The 24,565-nt window shown below is 37.9% G+C and overlaps 2 protein-coding genes across 6 annotated transcripts in view; one reads left to right on the forward strand and one right to left on the reverse strand.

Moving 5' to 3' along the window:
• SEMA4D (semaphorin 4D) overlaps positions 1–6,594 on the forward strand; it is a 106,400-nt gene extending 99,806 nt beyond the window's left edge. The window contains exon 19 of the mRNA XM_077171190.1: positions 1–6,594. Coding sequence (XP_077027305.1) covers positions 1–30 — 30 coding nt within the window. The 3' untranslated portion in view covers positions 31–6,594.
• Positions 2,588–24,565, reverse strand: part of SECISBP2 (SECIS binding protein 2) — a 26,311-nt gene continuing 4,333 nt past the window's right edge. For 3 of the 5 annotated variants that reach the window (XM_077171194.1, XM_054651776.2, XM_054651778.2), the window contains 15 exons: positions 23,371–23,500; positions 22,775–22,929; positions 21,582–21,669; positions 18,572–18,705; positions 17,882–18,040; positions 15,066–15,167; positions 13,647–13,766; positions 12,336–12,468; positions 9,746–9,915; positions 8,832–8,970; positions 8,254–8,383; positions 6,280–6,500; positions 5,375–5,529; positions 4,719–4,920; positions 2,588–3,972 (listed from right to left, as the gene is read on the reverse strand). In XM_077171194.1, the coding sequence (XP_077027309.1) occupies positions 3,863–3,972; positions 4,719–4,920; positions 5,375–5,529; positions 6,280–6,500; positions 8,254–8,383; positions 8,832–8,970; positions 9,746–9,915; positions 12,336–12,468; positions 13,647–13,766; positions 15,066–15,167; positions 17,882–18,040; positions 18,572–18,705; positions 21,582–21,669; positions 22,775–22,929; positions 23,371–23,500 (2,148 nt within the window). In that variant the 3' untranslated portion in view covers positions 2,588–3,862. The remainder of the gene's footprint in view (positions 3,973–4,718; positions 4,921–5,374; positions 5,530–6,279; positions 6,501–8,253; positions 8,384–8,831; positions 8,971–9,745; positions 9,916–12,335; positions 12,469–13,646; positions 13,767–15,065; positions 15,168–17,881; positions 18,041–18,571; positions 18,706–21,581; positions 21,670–22,774; positions 22,930–23,370; positions 23,501–24,565) is intronic. The other 2 variants (XM_054651777.2, XM_077171195.1) reach the window with 1 other exon arrangement.

Raw genomic sequence — 24,565 nt, forward strand, 5'->3', positions numbered from 1 at the left:
GAGACCTGCAACAAGAGAAACAGCCTCTAATGGACAAAGGAACTAACAGGCTAGAAGGAGAAACATACGCAAGTTAAGAGTACCTGTTACTCTTATTATTATAGCATTTGGAGATGTCTTTTCAAGTGTTAGTGCTGACATTAAAACCGATACTCAGGAGAATCACCTCAAGCATGAAGTGGAAGGGGATATTCTTACTGCACCAAAGCTGTTACATGGTACAAGAGAGGCCACCCATCCCATCCCTGGTTTTCTTATGTCAGCTATTTTAACTTAATAAAGAACAAAAGTAGTCTCAGCAAGATTTGTGCTGTTCAAAGAATGTGATACGATGTTTTCTGTTTTGAGTTCATTAAGCCAACCAGATAATTTTGGGCTTGAGGATCTTGGCATAAGATTTAGAAATTAGGACATGGATCACATTTATTTAAAGGCATTTCAACTTGTACACTTATTTTTCTTTTACTATGTTTACCCTTATGGTGCCAGTGCTTTGAAGAGCATTCCTTTTTAGTGTCAGCAAGCTCATTTGTTCAAAGGTATTTCCTTTGGTAATTGTGCTGGGTTTAGGTAATTTTCTTCACAGTGGTTGGTGTGAGACTTGATGTTCTGGATTTGTGCTGAACACAGGGTTGATAACGGAGAGATGTTTTTGTTATTGCTGAGCAGGGCTCACAAAGAGCCAAGGCCTTTTCTGCTTTTTGCACTGCCACAATGGCAAAGAAGTTGGGGGTGCATGGGAGGTTGGGAGGAGACACAGCCAGGACAGGTGACCCAAACTGACCAAGGGGATATTCCAGACCATGTGGCATCATGCTCAGTACATAAAGGCAGGGGGGCACGTTTGGAGTGATGTCATTTGTATTCCCAAGTAACTATTATGTGTGATGGGCCCTGCTCTCAAGGAAATGGATGAACACCTGCATGCCCATGGGAAGCACTGAATGAATTGTTTTGCTTTGCCTGTGTGCATGGTTTTTGCTTTTTCTATTCAACTGTCATCATGTCAACCCATGGTTTTCTGGATTTTACCCTTCTGATTTTCTCCCACTGTGAGAGGCTGGGTGGTGCTGGCTGGGCTTAAACCATAGTAATAAAGTTTCTATACCAAATAAAGAAGTTCTGACTAATGCTTAAAATACAGATAGATTACAAAGTATGCAAGAAGATTCTTTAGTTTTTGCAAATTCTTCAATATTTGAGATAATGTAGCTTAAAAATTCTATGCTGAATGAATTCAAAGACCATTCCTTATGATGATCAAGTGTGATGATCAGACTGAAAATGTGAGGACCTACACACTATGCACAGTAAAAGTGTATTACTGTATTACACACAGTAAAAGTGTTCTACTGCATTACTGCTCAGAGTTTTGTCCTTCTGCACCTAAGAAACAAAAGTCGGATGTATATATTAAATTTTCTCTAGCTGCTCAATCAACAATCTGGAAGCAAGTAAGATGCTCCCTAATAATGAGTCAGCTCAGGTGGAGAGCTGCTTCGAGTGGTATCAGAAAGCTTCATACTCATCCCTAAGTTCTCTCCTAACTGGTAAGATTTAAATCAGAGTGTTTCTGACATTAAAGAAAGCAGTCTCTTCATGCTAAGACTTGAATGATCCTTTTTTTTTTCAGCATCAGACCACCTTGTCACACACGCAGGGTGAAAACTCATTTTTTCCCTACTTTTCTTAACCATTTTCCCTGTTTTTCACGTAGGCATTTCATTAATGATGATGCAGACTTCCAATACCACCAGAGTTAATTTTTTCTCATTTGTTCTCATAATTTTTTTGCTCTCAGGACAACTATAAATAGACTTTTCTTGAATTGTTTCTCCTCCATTTGTTGAACCGATTTGGAGCACACTTGACATAGTTCTCTGCTCCAAAGTTTAGTTCTCTGGAGTGAGTGGGATTACAAAGTAAGACAGGGGTCAGGATTATGGATGATGTAGCTAAGCTTTGCTTTGTTTCTGCAGGAAATTACTGCAAGTAGTAAAAACTTGCCAAATTTTTTGTTTAGTTCAATTTTATGGGGAGGATAAAAAAGAAAAAAAAAAGAAAAATCTGTGTACCAGCATTAGTAACCATGGCTGTGACACCTTACAGTAAATTTTTTAATACCCTCTAAGAACTAGAAATAGGTCCCTAAGATTGTGAACATGTAATGTTTCTGAAGTTTTATGCTCTTCTAGAGTAAGACAAAATAGAAAACATGGTCAAAACCCAAATTTCTTTACCCAGACTTCTTTACCAACTGATCCTCGTTCCACGCAATGAATGGGTTTATCAGTTCCAGAATTTTAAATGTGTATCCAAGTGGCACAGGTACAAATGAATAAATCACAACTTACCTTTGCATCAAGGGTATATGCTGGCCAAAAGCATGTTTTGTCACTGGGGCCTTTAACCCCCAATTTCCATTTAAGATTTGGAGGAACTAATACAAAAAAGATCATCATCATCATAACTAGTGCATTTCACATAAGGCCAGCTCCCCTTGTCCACATTTCTTCCCAAAAGTTTCAGGTAGAACATTTCAGGTATCACTAAATCTCATAAGACAAGCTTACTGAAGTCACACACATTCTTTATAGAATCAATATATTGTAACAGATTTTATACAATTTATAGTCTACAAAACTCTTTGCATTTCAAAATTATTTGAAGTTTTTTATATCACTTCTATCATCACAAGGCAGCTACTTTCCAAAGTATTGCACTACAAATGTTCAGTATGGTGAAGCGCTTGCAGAAACACCTCAGAGATGCTGAGCAGCATATGGCATCTGTATCACCTTTCAGAAAAGCTGACACAAGTTATATGTGCATCCCTTCAATTACTTTCTTTAGGCCCGTCCTCAAAAACCAGTGTGTATATAGGCCATTCCCACTAAGGTGCTCCACCACTACTATAAGCACATTTTGTTTTTAAAATTTTATTTCCTCTAGGATACAAACTTCATTTCTTATACGATATAAATTTTTTCTATTTAGATACAAACTGGGATTGCTCAAAAACTCATAGATGTATATACCAACACAACCCCAAACTGAAGGAATGAGGAGTCTTAGCAAGGAGAAAGTACAGATAAGCAGGCTAGCACATTTGCTGCCCTGCAATATCCTTTAACTTCAAAGCAGGATGTATGATAAAGTACTCTTACTAGCAAGAGAAACATCAAATTTATAAAAAGTCTAAAGAGAGCACATTCACTTAAGGAATTTCAGATCCTTCTAGTCTGTGCTATCTCCTTCACACCTGATGTATGATCCCCAAAGAACAACACAGAAGAGCCAACTAGGAACTCTGTCATCATGGCCTTCCTTAATTAGTTTACATCAAGCTACCTGCTCAAATTAATTTGCTGACTAGAATAAAGTGACATTGATAGCAGCCTGCCTTTCTGAGCAGACTTATTTAGAAGAAAAACTAAGAACAAACCCACAATCAAACAACAGCTGAAGTTTTTTATGCAGAAGTTAAAAATTAAGGGCAACTCCCTTGGCTCAAGGAATCTCTTCCAGAAGAAAATTATTTTTCTATCAGATTCTTTTGGTATATTCTACCCCAAGAAATCAATGCTAGTCCATATAATCATTAAAGTATGCTAAGCCAGTTCAAGTGGTTCGGGGTTACAACAATTTGGTGTTGTCATTTGCCATATTAATCAGAGAAACACACACAACATAAAAACATTAACCAGTGCCTCATGTGCTCCAGTGTACATTTTGCTTTAAGGGATTCAGAACAGTTTGCTTAGCTAACTTCAGGTATTTCTTTAGATTATGTTATTTTTGCTACCTTCTTCCTAGGGATCTAACAGAAAAAAAATAAAGCCCAATAGAGCTGGATCTGGATTTACTGATGGTCTTCCAAATTCAGTATCGCCATGTCAGCAGTAGCACTCTTTTCCAATTCTAGTGCGTATGGGTTATATTCTTCTTCAAGTTTTCTCTTCCAGACTTTAACTAGGGAATATTGGGAAAAAAAGAAGAAAAAACAACAACCAAAATGTTACCATATAATACGTGAGGAAAAACTTAAAATGAAAAGTCAACCCTGATTTTTTACTTCCCCTTCAAAATAAGTGCTGAGATCAGCTGACACACAGGCATGCTGGCATTTACCTTATGCAACATCAGATGACACACAAAAGAATAACTTAAGAGTGATGGGGTCCACTGATCTCCTTGTGTCCAACACTCTACTCAAGTAATGCTAGCCCTGAAGGTGGTTCCAACTTTAAAAAAAACAGTAAATTTTTAAAACTTTCTATCTGTAATACATTGCAGTGTGTGTTGACTTAAGAGCAGAGCTGGAGGAAAATGTTTCTACAAAGAAGTGCTTGTGGACAGGAAGATTCATCGCAAATAGGCTTCAATACAAAAGTTAGCCTACCATAGTCATAGAGTATGGACATCCACAATTAATCTTAAAAGCATTTTTTAAACAAATAGAAATGTAAGTAGGAGCTCTGCTAAGCCTCCTTGAACAAAGCAATGTGTGCTGCCTGCCATTTGTGGATTTCAGGGAGGAACTTTCTTTAATACTTTCTCAGTAAAAACTTCAGATTTACAAAAAACCCCAAGAATTTACCCCTACCTTCCCTCCTTACTAATGACTACAGTAGATGTCATTTGCTTCAGTGAAAAATCACAGAACTGATGAACATTATGAATGAAAATGGAACTAAATGCAAGTCAGTAATACTTACTGTAATTTGGTACATCCTCATCTGAGTCCTTGGAAGATGTTTTACTAGTTTCTAATGAGCCACTTTTTTCAGATTCAGGAGTTAAGATGCTGGGTTGGGTTTCTCTTAGTCCTGCTTTAGCTTCTTCCTCTAAAGCTGCTATCATATCTTTGTAGGCCTTCCTAGCCTCTGTTGTCAGCTGTACCATTCTGTGAAAATGGTCCTATGGCAATATAAAATACAAGAGTTTATATAATGCAATAGGTTTTAACATCTCCTTGAAAATCTAATGAGTATTCTTCTTTCAGAATGTGTAGGTTCATGAATAAAAGTTGAGCAGCTTAGTATGTATGAAGACATGAAAGACACAGCATTTATCAGGATTTATAAAAACAACAGTTCTCTTGAAAAAAATCATCAAGGGAGACAAAGAAGAAGAGGATGTCAGGAAAAGACAGCAAGAGTAATTTTTTTATTTTTTAACAGTGCTGACTGCCTGTACTTCTAAAATCAGTTTTTTCATATAAGCTATGTATATGACCTGTGATGAAGAGTCTAAGTCTGCAAAAGCAGAACAAACAAAAAACCCTTAAAAATCACAGTATTTTCATCTCCTCTTCCCAAGTAAAACGTGAAACTTTTTGAACGAACACATGAAGTGACTTATGTCATCTTACCTGAGCCCCATCATAACTGAAAATTCCCACCACACTCACAGGCACTGCTTTGTTCACACAGCGGCCCAGGGCCTTGCGATTCAGGGCAAAAACAAACGGGATATTCTGCTCACAGGCACAGTCAATAATGTTGTGTAGGGTCTCGTCCAGCCCACCTGCAGCAGACAACACAATCAGGCTGACTAGAGCTAAAGAACCATAATGTTAACACATGGCAAAAAACATCCCAAGAGTATGGGTGCATTCTGAAACTACACCTTATAGGAAAAAACAGAGATCACAACAGTAAAGCTGAATATCCATTTTTAAAGGATATTTTTTTTCTTATTTTTTTCTTATATATATTTTTTTCTTAGTTCTTAGTTAGCATTTATTTTAGACTGCTTCTATTCCACATTTTACTATATATGTAGTACAGTCTAATCTAGTATCAAAAAAGACCCTGCTGCTAAAGAATTTTTTAAATGACATAAATTACAAAAATTACAATAACTTAATGCCAATAATTATAACTGTTAGGAAACTATCACTAGTGATTTACTGTCAGTCCATGTTCTAAAAGAGATTGATACAGTGGACTCCTTGTGATGGCAGAGCTGGCATCAGCAGCCTTTGGACTGTCTCAGCTGGGCAGTGCAATTTTTTGTGTAGCAGCACAGCAAATCAGTAACTAAAGACCCTAATCTCAGGTAACTTCTCCCACCCCAGATAGTCTTGACTCAGCTCACAGTTCAGCTGCACAGCAGTAAACAATCTGAGCAAGGAGGGCAACTTTATATGGCTGGCTTTCAAAGGATATTCAAATAAATTCCTCCAATAATAACAATATTGCTGTCAATATAGTGAACCTTCTTTTTTGTACTTCTTTTATTAAACAGATTTTTTTTGGTTAAAAACTTACTTACCCTTTGACTGAATCTTTTCACAGTTAGGAGAGATGATTACACACTTCAGTTTTTTCAGCTTCAGATGTTTCAGGACTTCTCTAAGACCCATGACAAGCCTGCGTTTTATTTTGGCCTTCACTGGGTCTTTCTGATACAAGCGATCTTGGAAACGAACCAGTTCTTTTAAGAGATCTGTCACACAACTGTCAACTTCTTTACTAAGTACCTGGCTGCAGTAACTGGAAGAAAGAAGCAATAAAACGGTTACATTCACTAAAATGACAAATATGTAACACTTAAATCTGTAATACATTAAATATACATTTAAAATTCTATTCTATGTCTCTGTATTTTTTTCTGCTTCTGCTCCAAACACACTCAATATATACATAAAACCAAAAATTTACTTCTTTTTAGTGTCTGAAAACTTGAGAGGAAGAAGTTTTGTTCCTTGTGTTACTTGGCCTCCTAATCAAACTATATTAAAAATACATATATACATGTACAATAAACCTATCCATCTGTATCTATATATAGATATATATTATTTCAAGAAATAGCTATGCACATATATTTTTCTAGTGAAGCATTTTTCTGAGGGCATTTATTTTGACATATATAAATGAAAATACAGCAACCAAAGTACAAAATTCTGACTTATTTCTGTAAGTTCAAGGTTATGTGTACCAAACATAGAAAACTGGATCACATTCCTGCTCCCTACATTCATGTCTGTCATCCTTTTTCACTTATCTGACTATGGCTTTGTCGTGTCCATAAGGAAAGGATACAAAACAATGTAATTTACTCTTCCCCACTCTGGAGAAGATGAGGATTAAAAATTATTTCACCCCACCCCACTTTTACACAAAGAATTTTCCAGTGAAGAAGGGTATCAAAAAGAAAAACTAAAGATGTATCAGCTGCATTGTCAACAGCAAGATTTGCCAGTGGCAAATTCGCATAAGATAAAGAGATGAGATCACAACATCTATCCTGAATCTTAGAGATACAATTATTTCTGAATTTAATTTAGGTTTCAAGAATTTTTACTTACTATTTCCTATTTGTTTCCCTAAGTCTTGAGGACAGATCTACTGAAACACTAAAAAACCTGATCTAAAGAAAATAATCTAAGCTTTGCTGAATGCTCTACATCCTGTAAACTGAGTTGTCCTTCACATACTCAACCCAAACTGTGCTCTCAGTAAAACACTGTTACATAGGCACAAATTAAGAAATTAAGCATTTTTTATTTCAATTAGAAGTTAAATAAGGAATTAACACAGCAGGAATGTCTGTATCACTATTAACCATTACTATGACATGAAATGCAAAAAAACTGCCAGTGGTGGATTTGCTTTATGGGAGGGGAACTAAAAATTAAGACACTGCTTTCCTCAAGAAATTGTTTCAAGCTCTCATGACTGGATCTCTGACATCTTCACATATTGTAATCACTATTTCTTTTTTATAAAGAAATGTGTATACACATCATCTTAAATATTTAGCTGAAACTGCACACAATACCTCATTAATATTACCTTTATATCTTTGCACAGCCTCAACATAAAATGTCATCTAGTTTCTTTACATTTTTGCCATCTGGTATGGCAGTAGAATACCAAACTACAACTAAAAATACTATTTAAGAAATAAAGTAGCACACCTTATTTGAGCTGTTACCCCATTATTTAATATAAAGTTTAATATTTTAACAGCAGCTTGTTTTCTTTCCTTAGCTTCTAGTGAACTTGGGGTTTTTTTCCTTCAAGGAATAAACATTTTCAAGTGAGAATCACAAAACACACTAAGTTTATAATTTCTTTGTATGTCAGCTTACAGAAAGACCGAAAGAAAAAAAAATTTAGAGCCTTCAGTCTAAACTCCAGTTAGTTTTGCAGATAATGCAACTGGATTACCTTGTTTGAAAAATGCCATATTGGTGGTACTGTGCAAAATGAGCCATTAATAAACACAATCAATACTTACTCTCTAAAATTCCTGCTGTGGATTTTTGGAAGAGTGGCAGTTAGCTGCTTTGTAGTCACAGAACCTTCTTTAGACTCCTTGATCCCCGTGTGCTCCGGAAACCCTTCAGCAACTTGAATTTCCGGAAGAGCTATCATGTAAATCAAGACATTTTCATTGAAAAGACAGCCCAAAAAGCCTTGCGAAGAAATTAATCTGTCAAGCATGTATGGAAGAGTCACTACTTTAGTACTAGAACAGTCTGTGGTAGTAGGGAAACAGGTGTAACTTTTTTTTTTTTAATCTCGTAGGGTTTTTTCTCATTTTCTCATTTCTCATTAATTGCCAGAGGTAGGCAGGAACTTTCCCTACAAGATACCATAAAACCACCAGGCAGAGAAGTGTGGAACAGTAATCAGATCCCTATTACTGACTTCCAGCTTTAGCCCACTTTACAGTCAAGATAAACCTGAGGTGAATCTCAGAAAACTCTGAGGCTGCAGCCTTCATTTGGCAGTTTGTAGTACTTGTTTTCTGAAGTACTAAATGTGCTCAAATTTCCAGCTACATACTGTATTACAGGTTCCCTCAAAAGATACCTGCTTGACTATCCTGTAGAAGTGTTGCATTTTCAGTAACATTTCCTTCTGTCTGACAAATGTTATCTTCATCTTTTGGTGCTGCTTTCTGTTCTAACAGGTGCTGCAGTTTTCTTTGTTCTCTTTCTTTCAGAATAATCTAAAAATATGTATAAAAACCAAACTAATTTGATGTCATGCAGATAACAAAGCATTATTTTTACCACATATTTACACAAAACCCATTTATAAACCATTATAACCCATTTATAGTTTCAGCACTAGCATCTGAAGTTTACAACCCTTACTTTCTATTTGCACATAAAAAGAAGGAAAGACAATTCTTGAATTTACATAGGAAAGGACTTTTACCTTGATTACCAGTATGTGGGTGGAGAAAATATTTACTAGGGATAAACTACAAGAACAGAACTAAAGTTAAAAAAGTCCTCTGTAAAGAAGATGTGACAGGAACCAAAATGAATGGGCAAAGAGGGAAGACACAACAGACATCACCAGCTGGGCCCAACACCCGTTGCTGCAGAATCAGCTGGAATTCTGGCTTGGAAGAGCATAGAAACATTAAATACAACCTCTGTTTGATCCATTTTCCTCAGTCCTGCAAATAAGGTAATCTTTACCAAACCAAGTAATATTTCTTTGCATGTCTCCCTTTACCAATGATGTGTGGACACTTCTGTAGTGGCACTTTATCAATTGATTCAATGGAGAAAGTGTATTTCTTGGGAATTTGTATACCCCATTTAGCAAGATTACCCTCTTCTACCCAACCCTCTTTGAAACCAAGGAAAACTTAAACTGAATTCAGACAAGTGGACACTGAGATGCAGATCTCCATATGAGAGGGCTTAACAGACTCCCAGAGTAATATATTATCTATAGTTTTACTATTTTAGGTAAAAAAAAAAAAGGACCTTTTTAAGGGGTGTTGGTCTCTTTGCTTTAGGTACTTCTCTCTGTTTCCCTTTCTTTACCAAAGGAGCACTGGAATCCAAGGGATTATGAGGCATCTTTCCTTGGTTTAAACGGTGACTTCTCGTGGCAGTGGCAGGGTCTTTAGAGAGCAATGGTACGGCACCACCAACTGAGATTTAAGAAGAAATTTGCATCAGACAACTGAAATGAATACCTGAACTAGAATCCAATTTCAAGTTTAAGACTGGTATTCACATATTAAAATTGTGTTGTGTTACTATTAAGAATATTTACAGGCACTCCTGTATCATTGAACAATGTTATTTTTAAAAGATACTCCTTACAAAAAACTGCTGTGTCCCCTACTTCTGTTATACTTCTGGAATCACAACCTCTGTCTCAAAAGCAGAATTTGATCAAACACTGCAGTCCAAGCTACCTTCAACACCACGCCATGCCAGCCTGGTAAACCTTCAGGAATTTCTGTGTTTCATGGTGGTGGCACTTCTTCTGCCACATATTCTGTACTGAGTTAAGATAAATACTGAGCTGCAGTATTACAGATTTTAGATTTACTTGCTGTAAATAAACATAAGCATTTATGCCTACCTTCTGTTACACCTTAAGGAAACTAGATGAAATTCACTTGCAAATGGGTCATGAGTAATGCAAAGCTACAGCTAAGTCTCTTTTGCTTAACCTGCAAAGCTTGCTGAAGATGTCCACTTCACTTGCATTTTTTCAGAGGGTTTAGAGCACAGGAGCTTTAAATGACTGGACGAATTACTAAACCCGGATCTTCCACACCATGACCTCATACCAAATAAACTACTCTTCCTCCCTATCAGTAGGAACTGCTGTATCCTGTAGGGGACCTTGTCAAACTTCAGTTATCTGCAATATAAAGCAGTTCACATTAGCAAGTCAATGGAGAGGATGACTAAGTAAGTATCAGTGGAACCAGCTTGACACTTCCCTCCTGACTCAGGCAAAGGCAACCTCTCTCCTTTAAGTACACGAAAATATTCTGGCAGCTGTCTTAAGCCATCTTCATTTACTGCTTCCACAGTATTTATATGCAGATCCTCCCACACCACATGCAGTACTCTTACCGTAAACAGTTTACATCATAAAACTGCTACACTGATGTTTCTTTTTCATCTCTGTGTATCAAAGGCAAACTGAGAACACTGCCAAAAATGTGCATCATAGGTGGCTACAAAAATTGAAGCTGGATTTGCAGTTATAAGTAAGTATACACCCTGCAGATACATATTTCCGTAATGTGTACATCACTATTTCAAGTTCACCGTTTTCGTGTTCCTAAATTTGATGACTTTACGAGTATTGTCTATAATGTGAAGTAGTAACTGGAATAAAAACAACTGTTTGTGGTCACACTCCTCTCCGTTCTTAAAACATTAAAACAATATAAAGTTAAAGTAACATCTGCCTTATGCTTCCAGGATACAAACATGACACAACAATTTCTCTTCTGCAGCAGATTCAGGCACAGGAAACTTAGTATTAGAAAACAGGTATTTTGACCCATACCTTTGTGGCCCACCATCTACTCATCAATCCATGCACTGTATAGTTTTACAGAAACAAAACTGTTATGAGCACCTCTGCAGCACTAAGTCTGATTGACCCAAATGAAAAAAAAAGGAGATCAACTGAAAACAATACTTTAAAAAAGCACCTTATAACTTCCCTCAGCTTAGTGAAGGAAAATCTCACCAATGCTTACCATCTTGAGCTTCAGATTTAAAATCTCAGCTATCACATTAAGTATTGTGAGATGAAATCTCTTGTGATTAGATCTCTTTATGAAACAATTACTAAAAAAAAATCTTTGCTGAAATAAGAGAAATTTTACTGTCACTGAATGCTACCAAATATTGCGGTTCCTTCTGCAAAATATACTACACCAGCATAATTAATATTAAATTTTGACCTGTAACAATAAAAAGGCAATGAGCTGCCTTTTTCTGCTTCCTAGTTATACATCATAAAGGACTGAAAGATCTTTTCCATTAAGAAAACCTAGCATTTTGTTAGCATCAATTATTTCACAATTAAGAGGTATATCAGAACTCATTCTTTGGCTTGGGCTGCCTGACTCTCATATAACCTCCATGCTTGCAAAGGAGCTTTTTCAATCAAGCCTCAGCTGCATGATTTCTAGCATGAGAGGAGATTTAAGAAAGCCTTTGTTACTATGTAGCCCCTTCCTGCCTGTTCAGATCAGAACAATAAAACACATACATAAGGGAGAGCAAAAACCTCCACAAACATTGGTACTTCTGTCAAAGCAACATTTCAATCACACCTCTTATTTATACAAGGCACTCTTTCACAAATCAGTGTCCTTAAGATATTTCTTTCCATAAGTCTTCCATCAAACAATTCAGACTGCCATGCTTTTTAAATTTCTTTTTAAAGAAACTTGATTTTCTCTTGTATCTGGTGAACTGTGGTCTTGCCTGTATAGAGATCATCACAGATCAGAAATCAGGCTACATTTAAGGTCTGAATACTTAAAAACAGTTTAAGGTGAAACAAAGGAAATTTCATAGTAACCAATACCTGAAAATACCACAGGTTTAGGAGACTGTTTTGCCTTCTCTGTTTGCTGCTTCTGCTCCAAGACTGCAAGCATGCCACCCAAATCCAACTGCACTGGAATTTGACTCTTCTTACCACTGCTCCTGGATGTTTCCTGAAAAAGTTCAGCACCAGTTAGACAGCCTTCCACTTCAGACTGTAAAGAACCTCGTTTTTTATAGTATAATACACTCTTTTAACATCCTTATCTACAATACTTCTGGTCTTTAATGCCACTCAGTGACCTTCAAATAAACATCAACTTTAATGTCAAAAAATATTAAAACATCAGAAACAGTTCAGGTAACTTTCAGAAATGCTACTGCAACAAAGCATAAAAGAATAACGTCTTCAATTAAGGAAGGCCTTTATGTCAGGGTCCCACTTTGGTCAGACTGTCATCTATCTTTGAAAGAGATAAAAGGCATATCAAAGTTTTCTTAAAAGTATAGAAAAACTACTGTGATTCTTTCAGAGTATGTGACTGCAACACACAAATCATTATCTCCAATATCTCACTAAAAAGAAAGGTCATCATCTTTGCACCAGCTCCTCATAAGCACTCTTCTTTCTCTCTGCTTTGAACAGACGGCAAAAGCCATGCTCCATATTTAATACAGCAGAAAATAAAAAGAATAAAAATGAATAGTGTGGTGAAGACTATGAACAAACTACCAGAGCAAAACATGCAAAGGAAATGACTGCCAGATTTGGGACTTTTAGAAGTCTTATCTGGGGGAATCAATTCATTGTAATTTCTGTTACAACACAGTTACAGAACATGACCTCCTCAGTCTTTAATTGGGACCTCACCTTGCATCAGAGCTGTGCCAGAACTACTCACCAACACAAAACTACTTCCTGACCTCACTTGTTTCTCTATATTTCTCCTCCTTTCCCCAAGATAAGGGGATCTCCTTGGCTTCCTGTTCTGTCAGAACCACTTTTAGGAGGTTCCCAGTTCCTTACGACAATCAGTTTGGACTGGATTTATGCCATGATCAAGTAAAACATGAAAGAAAAATTGTGAAAGAAAAATTCCTGATATCTGAAACCCACAGATAATAATGAAAAGTTTGCATTTTTCCTTAAACACTGTATCAAACCCTGGAGGCTGGCAATTACTACCAGTGATTACTTCTAGTTAGAGATTAGAAGAGTGACCATGTCACTTATCTCAAAGTATGAATGCAGAATCCCAGATGAGCATGGGTCATGAGTCTTATATTTAAATAGGCTCATTTCCTTTGTCTCCTTTGAGTTGTGAAATCTCTTCAACACGAATTCACTTACCTGAGTTTTCTTTCTTTCTAGTACAGAAGATAAAGCTTGTTTCCCTGACAGTCCGTCCACTTTGGGAGTTTCATCCAGAGAGGGAGACTGACTATCACAAGGCTCTTCGGAGAGATGGATCTTAGGAATTTAAAGACAAAAGGTGACAGGGATGAAGAAAAGATATATAAAAACAAGACACGTGGAAAAGGGTGAAGATGATATTAAATTCAAACCAAGTGCACCTTCAGCATGTCTGTGAATGACACCAAGCCGAGTTGGCTTTAGGGAATTCTTTCAAGGAAGGGATGCCATCCAGAATGATGCATGGCATTCTTGACAGGCTTGAGGAATGTGCCTGTGTGAAACTCATGAAGTTCAGCAAGGCCAAGTGCAAAGTGCTGTACTGGGTCAGGGCAACCCCCAGTACTGGCACAGTACATGAACAGATGGAGAGCAGCCCAGGGAGAAGGACTTGGGGGTGCTGGTGAGAGGCTGGACATGACCCAGCCACGGGAACTCCCAGCCCAGAGAGCCAAACGTCTCCTGGGCTGTGTATAAAGAAGTGTGGCCCATGAACTGAGAGGAGTAATTCTCTCCCTATTTTTGCCCCCACCTGGAGTACTGTGTCCAGTTTTGGGAGCCCCAGCACAAGAAAGACATGGACATGTTACAGCAGGGCCAGAGGAGGGCCACAGAAATGATCAGAGGGCTAGAACACCTCTCTTATGATAAAAGCTGGAGGTGAGGTTATTCAGCCTGGAAAAGAGAAGGCTCTGGGAAGACCATATGTGGCCTTCCAGAAGAATGACCATTTATTGGCTGCCATCACATTCATGGGGTTTTTCAGATTTTGAAGAAAAAACTAGCACGGCAGCCTCAATTTGTTACAGGCATACGAATGGCCTAATGATCACGCCTCTAGAGTTTATGTAAGCTTTGAAGGGTTATATCCCACTTACGTCTACAAAGCCAAGGGCTGCTTTCATCTGAGTTGCATGTACGTACAGCACCTTTTTGTGTAATAAATCTTTTTTAAGCAACTGCTGTGCCTTTTGCTACTCATTCCTCCTTGTCAAAGCTATTTACTGCCTCAAACAAAGCAAACAATGGTTTTGTTTTCTTGTGTTTTGGTGGTTTTTTAAACCACTAAAATTCACAGGGAAATAAGGCCAAGGACCAAAATTTTTAGAAGCAAAACTCATTTCAAAGCAACTGAAACCTAGAATTTTACCATTATTATTTACAGTACTTGCTTTGAAAGAACAATCACATTTTCAATCCTTGTCATTTATGCTTAGGGTTCATCCGTGTACTGAATGCAGTTCCAAATTAATTCTTGAGATTTATTTCACTCATGTAAAAAAAAAACTCAAAAAATCCAAACAACTTGGATTCATAATTGAAATTTGATTCACATAATGTTGCAAGATTACTTACTTCAGGCTGCTTTCTGACTGCACATGGAAAGGATGGTTTCTGAGGTCCTACCCTGTTTCTCCTATCAGAAGCAGCTGCCAGATGAGGAAACTCCTCAACATCCTAAACAAATAAATCAGATTATGATTTCATAAGAACAATCAAGTCTGTATTTCAAAACCTTTTCCTGCACTCCAACAATTTTCTCCCTGCTTATCAAACATTTATCATAATTTGTTTCACTGTACAAAAATTCAGAAGCCAAGGGTAGTGCCACCAACTATGACAAGTACAATGGTTAAATCTTCTATGCAGCAGCTAATTCAGGGCTGAAACAGCTTGTAACAGAAACGCTTCCAAAAGCAGGTTGTTACAGTTGTCAGTTGATAGTAATCATTAGAGGCAAACAGCTCCTAAAGGAGTGGTTTTCAACTCATTTCAAAGCCTTGCAAACAACTTCCCTCTTCTTCCACTACAGTCTCCAGCTGTGCAAATCTGTCTTAAACATGTGAGTAGTGAAGAACAGAACAGGCAGTTCTGAGTTCTGTACTAGAGTACAGAAATAAACATAGAAATTACTCAAATGATTATGGCTTACACACAAGAGGAAGTTTTATTAGCAGAGGATCCATTGTGCAGAACCTGGATTATCAAGTGCAGACAGGCTGAAGTTTGGCCTATACTCGCCACTCTATACCCATTGCCTCCATCACAATGATCCCAATCCATCAGCTAGGTTTTTGCTTCTCCTCCCACTTTCTGAGAGGCCTTTTTAGCTGTGATCACCACTGAACACACCAAGACTTCTTCCAGCCTGAAAGGCTTTATTTAAACACCTCAAGCTAGGAAGCTCTAGCACAAGGAGTAACACACTTCAACCAATGAAATAATTTGCAAGAAGCTTGCAAGTAAGCCAAAAAGCAACTGCAAGGAAGTGAAAAAATATTTCACAAATACACTCTTTTCAGCTTAGAAGATTTAAATAAGTCTGTCCAATTGCTTCTGAAATGCAAACAGATTTCTGACATTTGCAACATCCTGTAGCAAACTGAATCATTAAAATGTAGCACTCAGCGAGAGGCTACACCTCCCTGTATTTGTTCTTACCGTCTGTAAGAACATCAAACACTAGGAGAAAGGTCAAGTAACTTCCTTTTTTATTTTGTTGACACTGCTATATTGCCATCTAGCCATCTCTTGTGCATACTGAGGAGTCCTAATTTTGTTCAGTCTTGCCTCCCACAGAAATTGCTTCATACCTTTGATTATTTTTGGAGACTTTTGTCTATCTTTTTTAGTTCAAATAAGTGTACTTTTTAAGTAATGCGGGGAACAAATGAAAACAAAATCCATGCTATATTTAGATCGGATGTGTCCTGAAATTCTGTATTGTCATAACCCATTTTCTGTTTTACTTTCCTAGTAATTCCCAGCACCTTTACATGTCTGACCAGTACTACTAGCACTGACCTGATTATCAATAGCAGCTTCAATTTTAACTTAAGGAAGATACTGAGGTCAGGACCTACCAATGTGTATGAAATGACAGGATTGGTTTTCTCCAGATGTATCCATTTACGTCTATTAGTCATGTCTAAAAATGACTGACCTATATAAAACCAGAGAGCAATCCAATATATGGCCCTGTTGAGCTGCTGCACATAAACAGAACCTTCTTAAACCTCCTGGGTGCCCAGAAGCTCCATGTGTGTCATCTCTTCATTGTTTATTATTTCAAGAACATCAAACAAGCATCTCACCCATTTTTCAAACCGATGAGGACACAAGCACTCCCAGCAAACCAGGAGGGTCAGAAAGCTTTCCCCCACTGCCACAACAGACACTGCATCCACATCTCAGATTTTAGTACAATGTGTATGTCTTGTTCCATGGCTCTATGCAATTTTTTTCAAATTTTGACTTCAACAGCCCCACTACCATTCTGCTATTTTCCATGACTTCTGTCATTGTCTTTCAGTTTAGAATGCCCATTCATAGCATATAGCATTTATGGTAGCATATGGCAAAACTGGGATATTCTCCTGAAGAAAAGAACTAGCCGATCTTTGGTTTTACCCATAATCCTCTAACAATACTCATTTCTTGTGCCATTCCTGGAAAAGGAAGCATATAATGAAACCACATAAACACAGTTCTGCTTCATGTTCCGCATTGAAAGGTACAGAACAGAAGCCAGCCAGGAAAGCTTCTTTATGCTGTCATTTCAGAGACTGAGTATTATGTACACCAGATCAAACATGTAAATTGACACATGCACATGCTGTACAATCTTAGGCCTACAATGAAGCACTGTTCAACCACATACCAGCAACACACTCCTCTAATGTAGGAGAGGCTCATGCCTTTGCAATACTGATACACAAAAGTATCAAAACACCAACATCCTTATTACAGTTACACGAATTTGGAAGGAAACTGAAATTAAAAATCAGAAATGCAAACACTGTCAACTGTGTTACACAGAAATTGCTTCCAGCTGTGAGACAACTAGAACTGTAATACTGTACCACAATCATTAAAACCGTGGAACACTGTAGCACCCAGTATACTATGCTCCCCATAGCCCAAGCAACAGTTGCTACAGAATATTTCTAATTTAGGAAATTGTGCTCACCAAACATGTGGTAATTTAAAAACTACAACAGTTTCCTACCAGTAACCTCAGACAAACATCTCAATTGAAAAAAAAAAAACTGTACTAACATCCTCTACAAATAGGATTTGAACTTAAATTTGTACAAAGCTGTGTTAAAACTTTGTCTTCTAGTACATTCATAACACTTAAAAGAACAGCAACCAAACCTTATTCAGTTTACCTCAATCTTTGGTGGTTCCTGTACTGTGTTAGATTCACTCTGGGGTCTTTCTACATCACTGGGTGACTTTAGTTTTTTCTTCTTTTTCTTCTTTTTTTTCTTCTTTTCTGATCCTTCTTCAGGCTCGGTTTCACTTGCAATATTTTTTGTTTCTGACTGCTGCAAAAGACCATGAGGCACAGCCTTTAAAATCTTTTTCAGTATCACCTACCAAAATATATGCAATTACTAGCCTTACACTACTAAAGGATATCTTAATCAATCCAGGCTGGGACATTAAGCGGACAAGGAAAATTCAGTATCTCTCAGAAATTCACAGCTACAGCAAGAATTCTTCAGTTGCAGCATACTGCATTGTTAGCAGAATGTATTGGGACTACTGGGATTTAATCAGGAAATATTAAGCCAAATAAGGCAAGAGTTCTATGTTTCATGCCTTATTCTGAGGATCAGGAATTTGAAAAAAAAGAACCTGCCTCAAAGCTGAAAGTTCTTATTCCTAGGCTAGCACTATCTTTTTGATATCCTGTGATTCTTTTCCATGACAGGAAAAATTCTAATAAGAACAAGCTGACTTCACATCATCTCCTTTTAAAAGTGGATACTGCAGAGAGGCCAGGGAAAAATTTGCAATAAAGAGACACAAACACACTGACAAGCATTAGTTGAGAGCAGAGAATTCTCAAGTACCTTTGGTTCACTCTCCTGCTTCCCTTTGCCTCTGGAAAGACCTTCAGATGCTGGTGATGAAACAATTTTCTTTGGGGGCTGCAAAAGGACCGAGGCCCAAGACACGTGTGGCTGAGCAGAGCCATCTGCAGGTGCTTCAGGAAATGACATTGGGAAAATGTAAACACAAAGATGTCCCAAAAATAGTCCTCAAATACTCAAAAGAAAAAGAATCAGTAATTAATTAGTCCAGGATTAGCAAAAAAGCAGAGCCATATTCTTTCTGAGAAAAGGACTTGAATAAAACACAGATTTTATTTCTCCGGCAAGCTTTCCTGAATTTTAACTACTCCATATACTGCCCAACACTATATACACAAACAAAATTAAGTGGTATTTGTAAGTCTGTACTGTATCATACTAACTCCACACTCCCATGCTCATCTTCAAAATACTGAAAATTCGGCTATGTTTATATACAAAACTCCTTTAATATTCCTCCTAGCCATCATGTAGCTTTCAAGCACAGGACCACATTGGTACTTTTCACTTTTTGAAAACTTCCTGGTGTTACAGGCATACAAAGCAGCTGAAATACTTACTAGTGTGCCTCAGTGTACAAGAATGTCACTCCCTACCACTAAGATGTATCAGTGTTTTGAAAGGCATTTTGAAAAATATAATTAATTTTGTAAATATTCCTAACATGAAGCAAAGATAGAACACAATCTAGATTTTTCTTAAGAATGAGAAAAACTTGCCTTGACAATAAAATAGCATAATGGGTTTAAATGGCTAAATTTTGGTAGCAGGGTGAGTTTGCAGTAGCTGCTGTGATGAGATGGACATGGCCAGCCCCAAACAGCTCCAACACAGACCCATGGCCAGCCTCAGCTGGGCCTATCAGCCGTGCTGATGGTGCCCATGTTATAAAGAGTCAAAAACATGTGCAGGAGTTGGAAGGCTGAATGGTAAGAAAAACTGTGAATGCAGCAGCCCAGCAAACAGCAAGGTCAGTGCAGAAGGAGGGGCAGGAGGTGCTCAGGCACTGAAACAGATTCCCCCACAGCCCCTGGTGTAGACCATGGTGAGGCAGCTGTGCCCCTGCAACCCTACTAAGAAAAAAGTGGCAGAGTGGCCCCTGTTTCTCTGCGTCACTCAGAGCAGGGAGGAGATATTAGGAAGAAAAGAGGGTTGGAGGAAAGTGGCTTTATTTTTGTTTTTGCTTCTCACCATCTGACCCTATTTTAATTGTCAATAAATTGTCAATCTTCATCAAGTTGAGTCTGTTTTGCCTGGCAAGCAAATCTGCCTGTCCTTATATTGGTTCACAAATGTTTTTATCTTTTCTTCTTCTCCTGTGCTGCTGAGGAGGGAGAGCCAGAGAACAATTGTGTGGAAGTCTGACTGCCTACCACGGTCAACCCACCCACTGCTATTTTTTTCTCAGGGATAGGAATTGACTATAGTATTTAACCAAAAACTCCCACTATCAGATGACTTTATCTTTAGAAGGCTCTTCAAGGCATTTCAGCAGATTAATCTGTCCTTTCTGAATCCTTACTGAAGTTACGGGCTGATAAGGACCAAACTGTTCAGACTGGTGCACATCTGTGTATGCACAGAAATCCAGTGAGAGGCACTCAGACAATTCAATCTTAATGTATGTGATGCCTTCAAGACAATCCTGATGAGCAGAACTCTTTTCACATGAAACTAGCCATGTGATAGCTTGTATCATTTATTCTTGGAAAAAACCTGCATATGACTAAACAGACTTCCAATAACCGAACATGTTCCTTTTCTCACCTGACACAACATGAGGCAACTACAGAAATATCTTCCCTTGAGCACCAATGACACAATAAAATGGGACTCAATATTGGAGCCAGTGTTCTTCACTTTCCCCTGTGCTCAGTGTTGGGGCCAGTCCTGTGTAATGTATCAATGACCAGGATCAAGTCAACAAGCTCACAGATGACACCAAACCAAGCAGGAGTGTTATCTGTTAGGGAAGTAGGAAAGCTCTGCAGAGGGATCTGGACAGACGGTATTGATGGACAGAGGCCAACTGCATGAGGTTCATCAAGCTGAAATGATAGGTTCTGTCCTTCAAATTGTCACAACAATCTCATCCGGTTCTACAACTTAGGGAAGAGCAGCAGGAAAGCTGCCCAGAGGAAAAGAACCTGGGGATGCTGGTTGTCAGCAACTGAACATGAGCCAGAGTGCACCCAGGAGCCAAGAAGGCCAATGGCATCCTGGCCTGTATCAGCAATAGTGTGGCCAGCAGGAGCAGGGCATTGGTACTGGGCACTGGTGAGGCCACACCTCGAATGTGTCCAGTTCTGGGCTCCAGACATGGAGGAGCTGAAGCAAGTCCAGAGAAAGGCAAGAGAACTGGTGAAGGGTCTGGAGCACAAGTCCTGTGAGGAGCAGCTGAGGGAGCTGTGGGTGTTTAGCTGGGAGAAAAGGCTCAGGGGAGACCTTGTCACCCTCCACAACCACCTGAAAGGAGCATTTAGCCAGGTGGGGGCTGGCCTCTTCTCCGAGGTAACAAGAGACAGGATAAGAAGAAATGGCCTGAAGTTGTACCAAGGTGGTTTCAGATTGGACATTTGGAAAAATTTCTTTACCAAAAGCATTATCAGGCACTGGATGGGCAGCCCAGTGTAGTAGTTGATTCACTGTTCCAGGAGATATTTAAAACATGTGGAGACTTGGCACTTAAGGACATGGTTTAGTGGTGGACTTGGCAGTGTTAGTTATGATTTCTTCCAAACTAAATAATTCTTCAATTCTAAAATCTCAGCTGATGAAAAATGAGCAAGAATGAATGATAAGTGGTCATCTCATTTGAAAGAATGCGATATAGTGTTATTTCTGGGTTTTCTTCTTTTATTATGAGCTTGCTCCTAATTTTTTTTATAGTTTACACAGCAACAGCTCCTCAGCACACTTTAGTATTCCAAACTGCTGAGATACAAGCAGTTAAAAATGCAGACAAATAATTTTTGTTTGAAGAACTTACCCCTACCATCAAGTGAAGAGGGAATTAAATTGGCTCCTGCTTCATCTGAAGCTTTTGGTGAAACTTTGCTTTTTGCAGAAGTATCTTCCTGCAAAATAGACAGTAAGGTAACATAAAAGGATTAAAATCACTGACCTAAACATAGCAAAACACAATAAACCACCATAAACTAAGAATTCTCAACCCACCTACAGATAAGGGCATAAGGACCTTTCTGGCCTTTTTGCCGCTTGTCCTTGTGGAACCATCATTTCAGCCCTATGGTATTACAAAATTTGAGCAGGTGTCTCTTCACAGGTAGAGAACCAAGATTATGCCTTCTTATATTTTACAAAAGCATCAAAACAATGATCTAACAATAAACAAAAAGATATTTTGATATTTCATGTGTGCTAAAAACAAATTCTATCATCAAACTAAAACAAATAATGAAAAATGACACTCAAGGGTTAGCAGAAAGGTCTTTTTTCATTGCAGACAGTTTTCTACTCAGAAGCATCAAAAATGTTCTGTTTGGATTCTTCAGAACTATTAATCATTAATCACTACTGAAAACTTTGATTCTATATATGTGATACACTGCTGAATACTTCAGTATTTTATTTACTAACAGACAGGGAGCCAAAGAAATAAAGAATAAGATTCAACAATATTTCTTCTCCTTCTGGAATTCAGTTTCTTATTTTTAACCTTTAGCAGAAAGCAATTAAGTTCAACAGCCCAGACTTTTTTTTTTAAATGTGTGGAAACTATTGGATAACTGACTGCTTACTTATTATTTCCAGGTGAAACAGAAAACAGTAAGCTGCTAAGTACAGGAACATATGTGGTCCCTACAGGAAATCTAGACCATACCAGTACATATTACATTTATTTCTGGTGGTACCTGGCTTTCCTCTATCTACAGACAAGGAAAGAACATTAAGAAAGAGTAAGAGCAAGCACTGACACCACCACCTAGAAGAAGTGCCTGAAAACCTCTAGCTCTGAACTCCCTTGCTTGCAAGGTATTTAAATAGGTCTTAAACTGCCACACTGAATGCAAAACACTTGAATTTATAATGCTTGTACTTTTGACAAGTTTTATTTTTACAAGTTCTGTAACATGGGTTAGCATGGGCTATCCTTGGTGCCCAGTAGAAGAGACATGTGAAGTTGACTAAGGACATAGTGTTACTTTCCACCAAACTTACTGGTGTATTTTTATGGTGTACATTCAGTATCTCACTGCTTTCCAAACTCTGCGACTTGTGGAAATCCAGAATGCTAGCTTCAAATGTGGGTACAGGACGAGACTCTGCTTTTGGAGTTTCAGTTGACTTCTTGTTTGTAGCTTTACTGAACCTGTCTAAATAAAGCATGTAAAGCCTGAGTAATTAAGCTTGTTTGTGATCATTTCTAAGTATGTTTTATACACTAGTTAACATAACTACAGCAATCGTCACCAGGACCAATATGAGCTGTGCATAGCAACCAGGACTGTTGCTATGCAGAGCTCATATTAAATAAAAAACCTAGCAATTATAATCATCATGCAAACAGAGCGCTGACTGAATAAGCAAGTATAAATTCAGATGCTCTTTTAGAATTTTTTTGTATCAGTTTACATGAATTTGTTCAATCAGGAAAGGACAGGTCACCACACCTTCTTAAGAGAGTCACACAGAAAAGGGTATCTTTTTCCTTAAATATTCTAGATTTAGAAACATAGCCGCATACTGCAGCGTATTGCACAGACACCCATTCCATATCTATTCCATGTACTTATAACCAAACAACATGTTTGTACCTGGCTTCACGGAATCTCTGCTGCATGTAGAACTCTGGAATGAAGTCCTGTTCACAATTCTGACAGAAGCTTCGCCTCCATTATGCCTTTTCTTGTCCAGTTTTTTCTCACCTTCTTTTAATCTCCTCTGCTGCAAGTATTTGTGACACATTTAGTAAATTTTACTGAAACTTTGTAAAGATAGCAAGTTTGCTGTGAGTTACAGTCAACCACCTCTGCATCTGGAGTTTGACCATCAAGTTAATAGAAAACAAACAGTTAGTATATCATTACCCCAAGTAACCAATAAAAATAGGAATAGCCATTTAGACATATGGCATTTAATTTCATCTACCTTGTTCCCTGTGCCATTTTTAGCATACATTATAGCCCAAGTAAGATGGATATATACATATGCTTCTAGACAATTGCATTTTTGTGATCTCATTAATCAGAGCATTTTCAATGGTTTAAAATTGTTTGGATTAAATCATCCAGTCTGATTCTCTAAAACAAAGTTTCTTCTAGAACAGGGCTAAAATCTTGACAGCATGCCATATTTTGACTAAACTACATATCATGGGCAAACTGTTCAAGACTGATGTCAGAACATCCAAAAAACTTGGAGTAAAGTAGTTAGAGAAGACACACCTACGTGATCCCTGTAAAGGACACAGACTCACCCATTCTACACAGTCACCAAAATCTTACAATTCTTCTACAAAATACAGTTTGGCAGAGCTGGGCTTAGAAATCGGCAAGCAAGGAACAAGCACCAGGTTTGCATCTATGCAAACTGTACTATACCAGCCTAGACAAATGGCTTAACTCTGATCACAGGATGCTGGACTAAATTCAGAGGACATTTGGCAGCAAAAGTGTTTACTTGGGTGGGAGGACAAGGTATTTCTTGATCTCCAAAGGCAAATTATTAAAGCGTTAGGACACATGATCAAATTAATGCAAGGCTGAAATTATAAATCACTTCTCTGAAGTTCACAAAATATATGACAGGGAAAAATGACAAAAAGACTATAATAAACAGTACAAGGCCCCTACAAAGATCACAGAACTCCTCCCAGAAGCTTAACTAAGTTTTTTCATATTACATTACTTGTGCTAATGCTGAGCTCATCCTCTCTCCAGACAGTTTCAGCACATAATCCTCCTCTCAGCAAGAAAATTAATAATTTTAGGGGTCTAGACTTTGTACCTT

This window comes from Agelaius phoeniceus, chromosome Z, assembly GCF_051311805.1.
Source record: "Agelaius phoeniceus isolate bAgePho1 chromosome Z, bAgePho1.hap1, whole genome shotgun sequence".
Lineage (NCBI taxonomy): Eukaryota > Metazoa > Chordata > Aves > Passeriformes > Icteridae > Agelaius > Agelaius phoeniceus.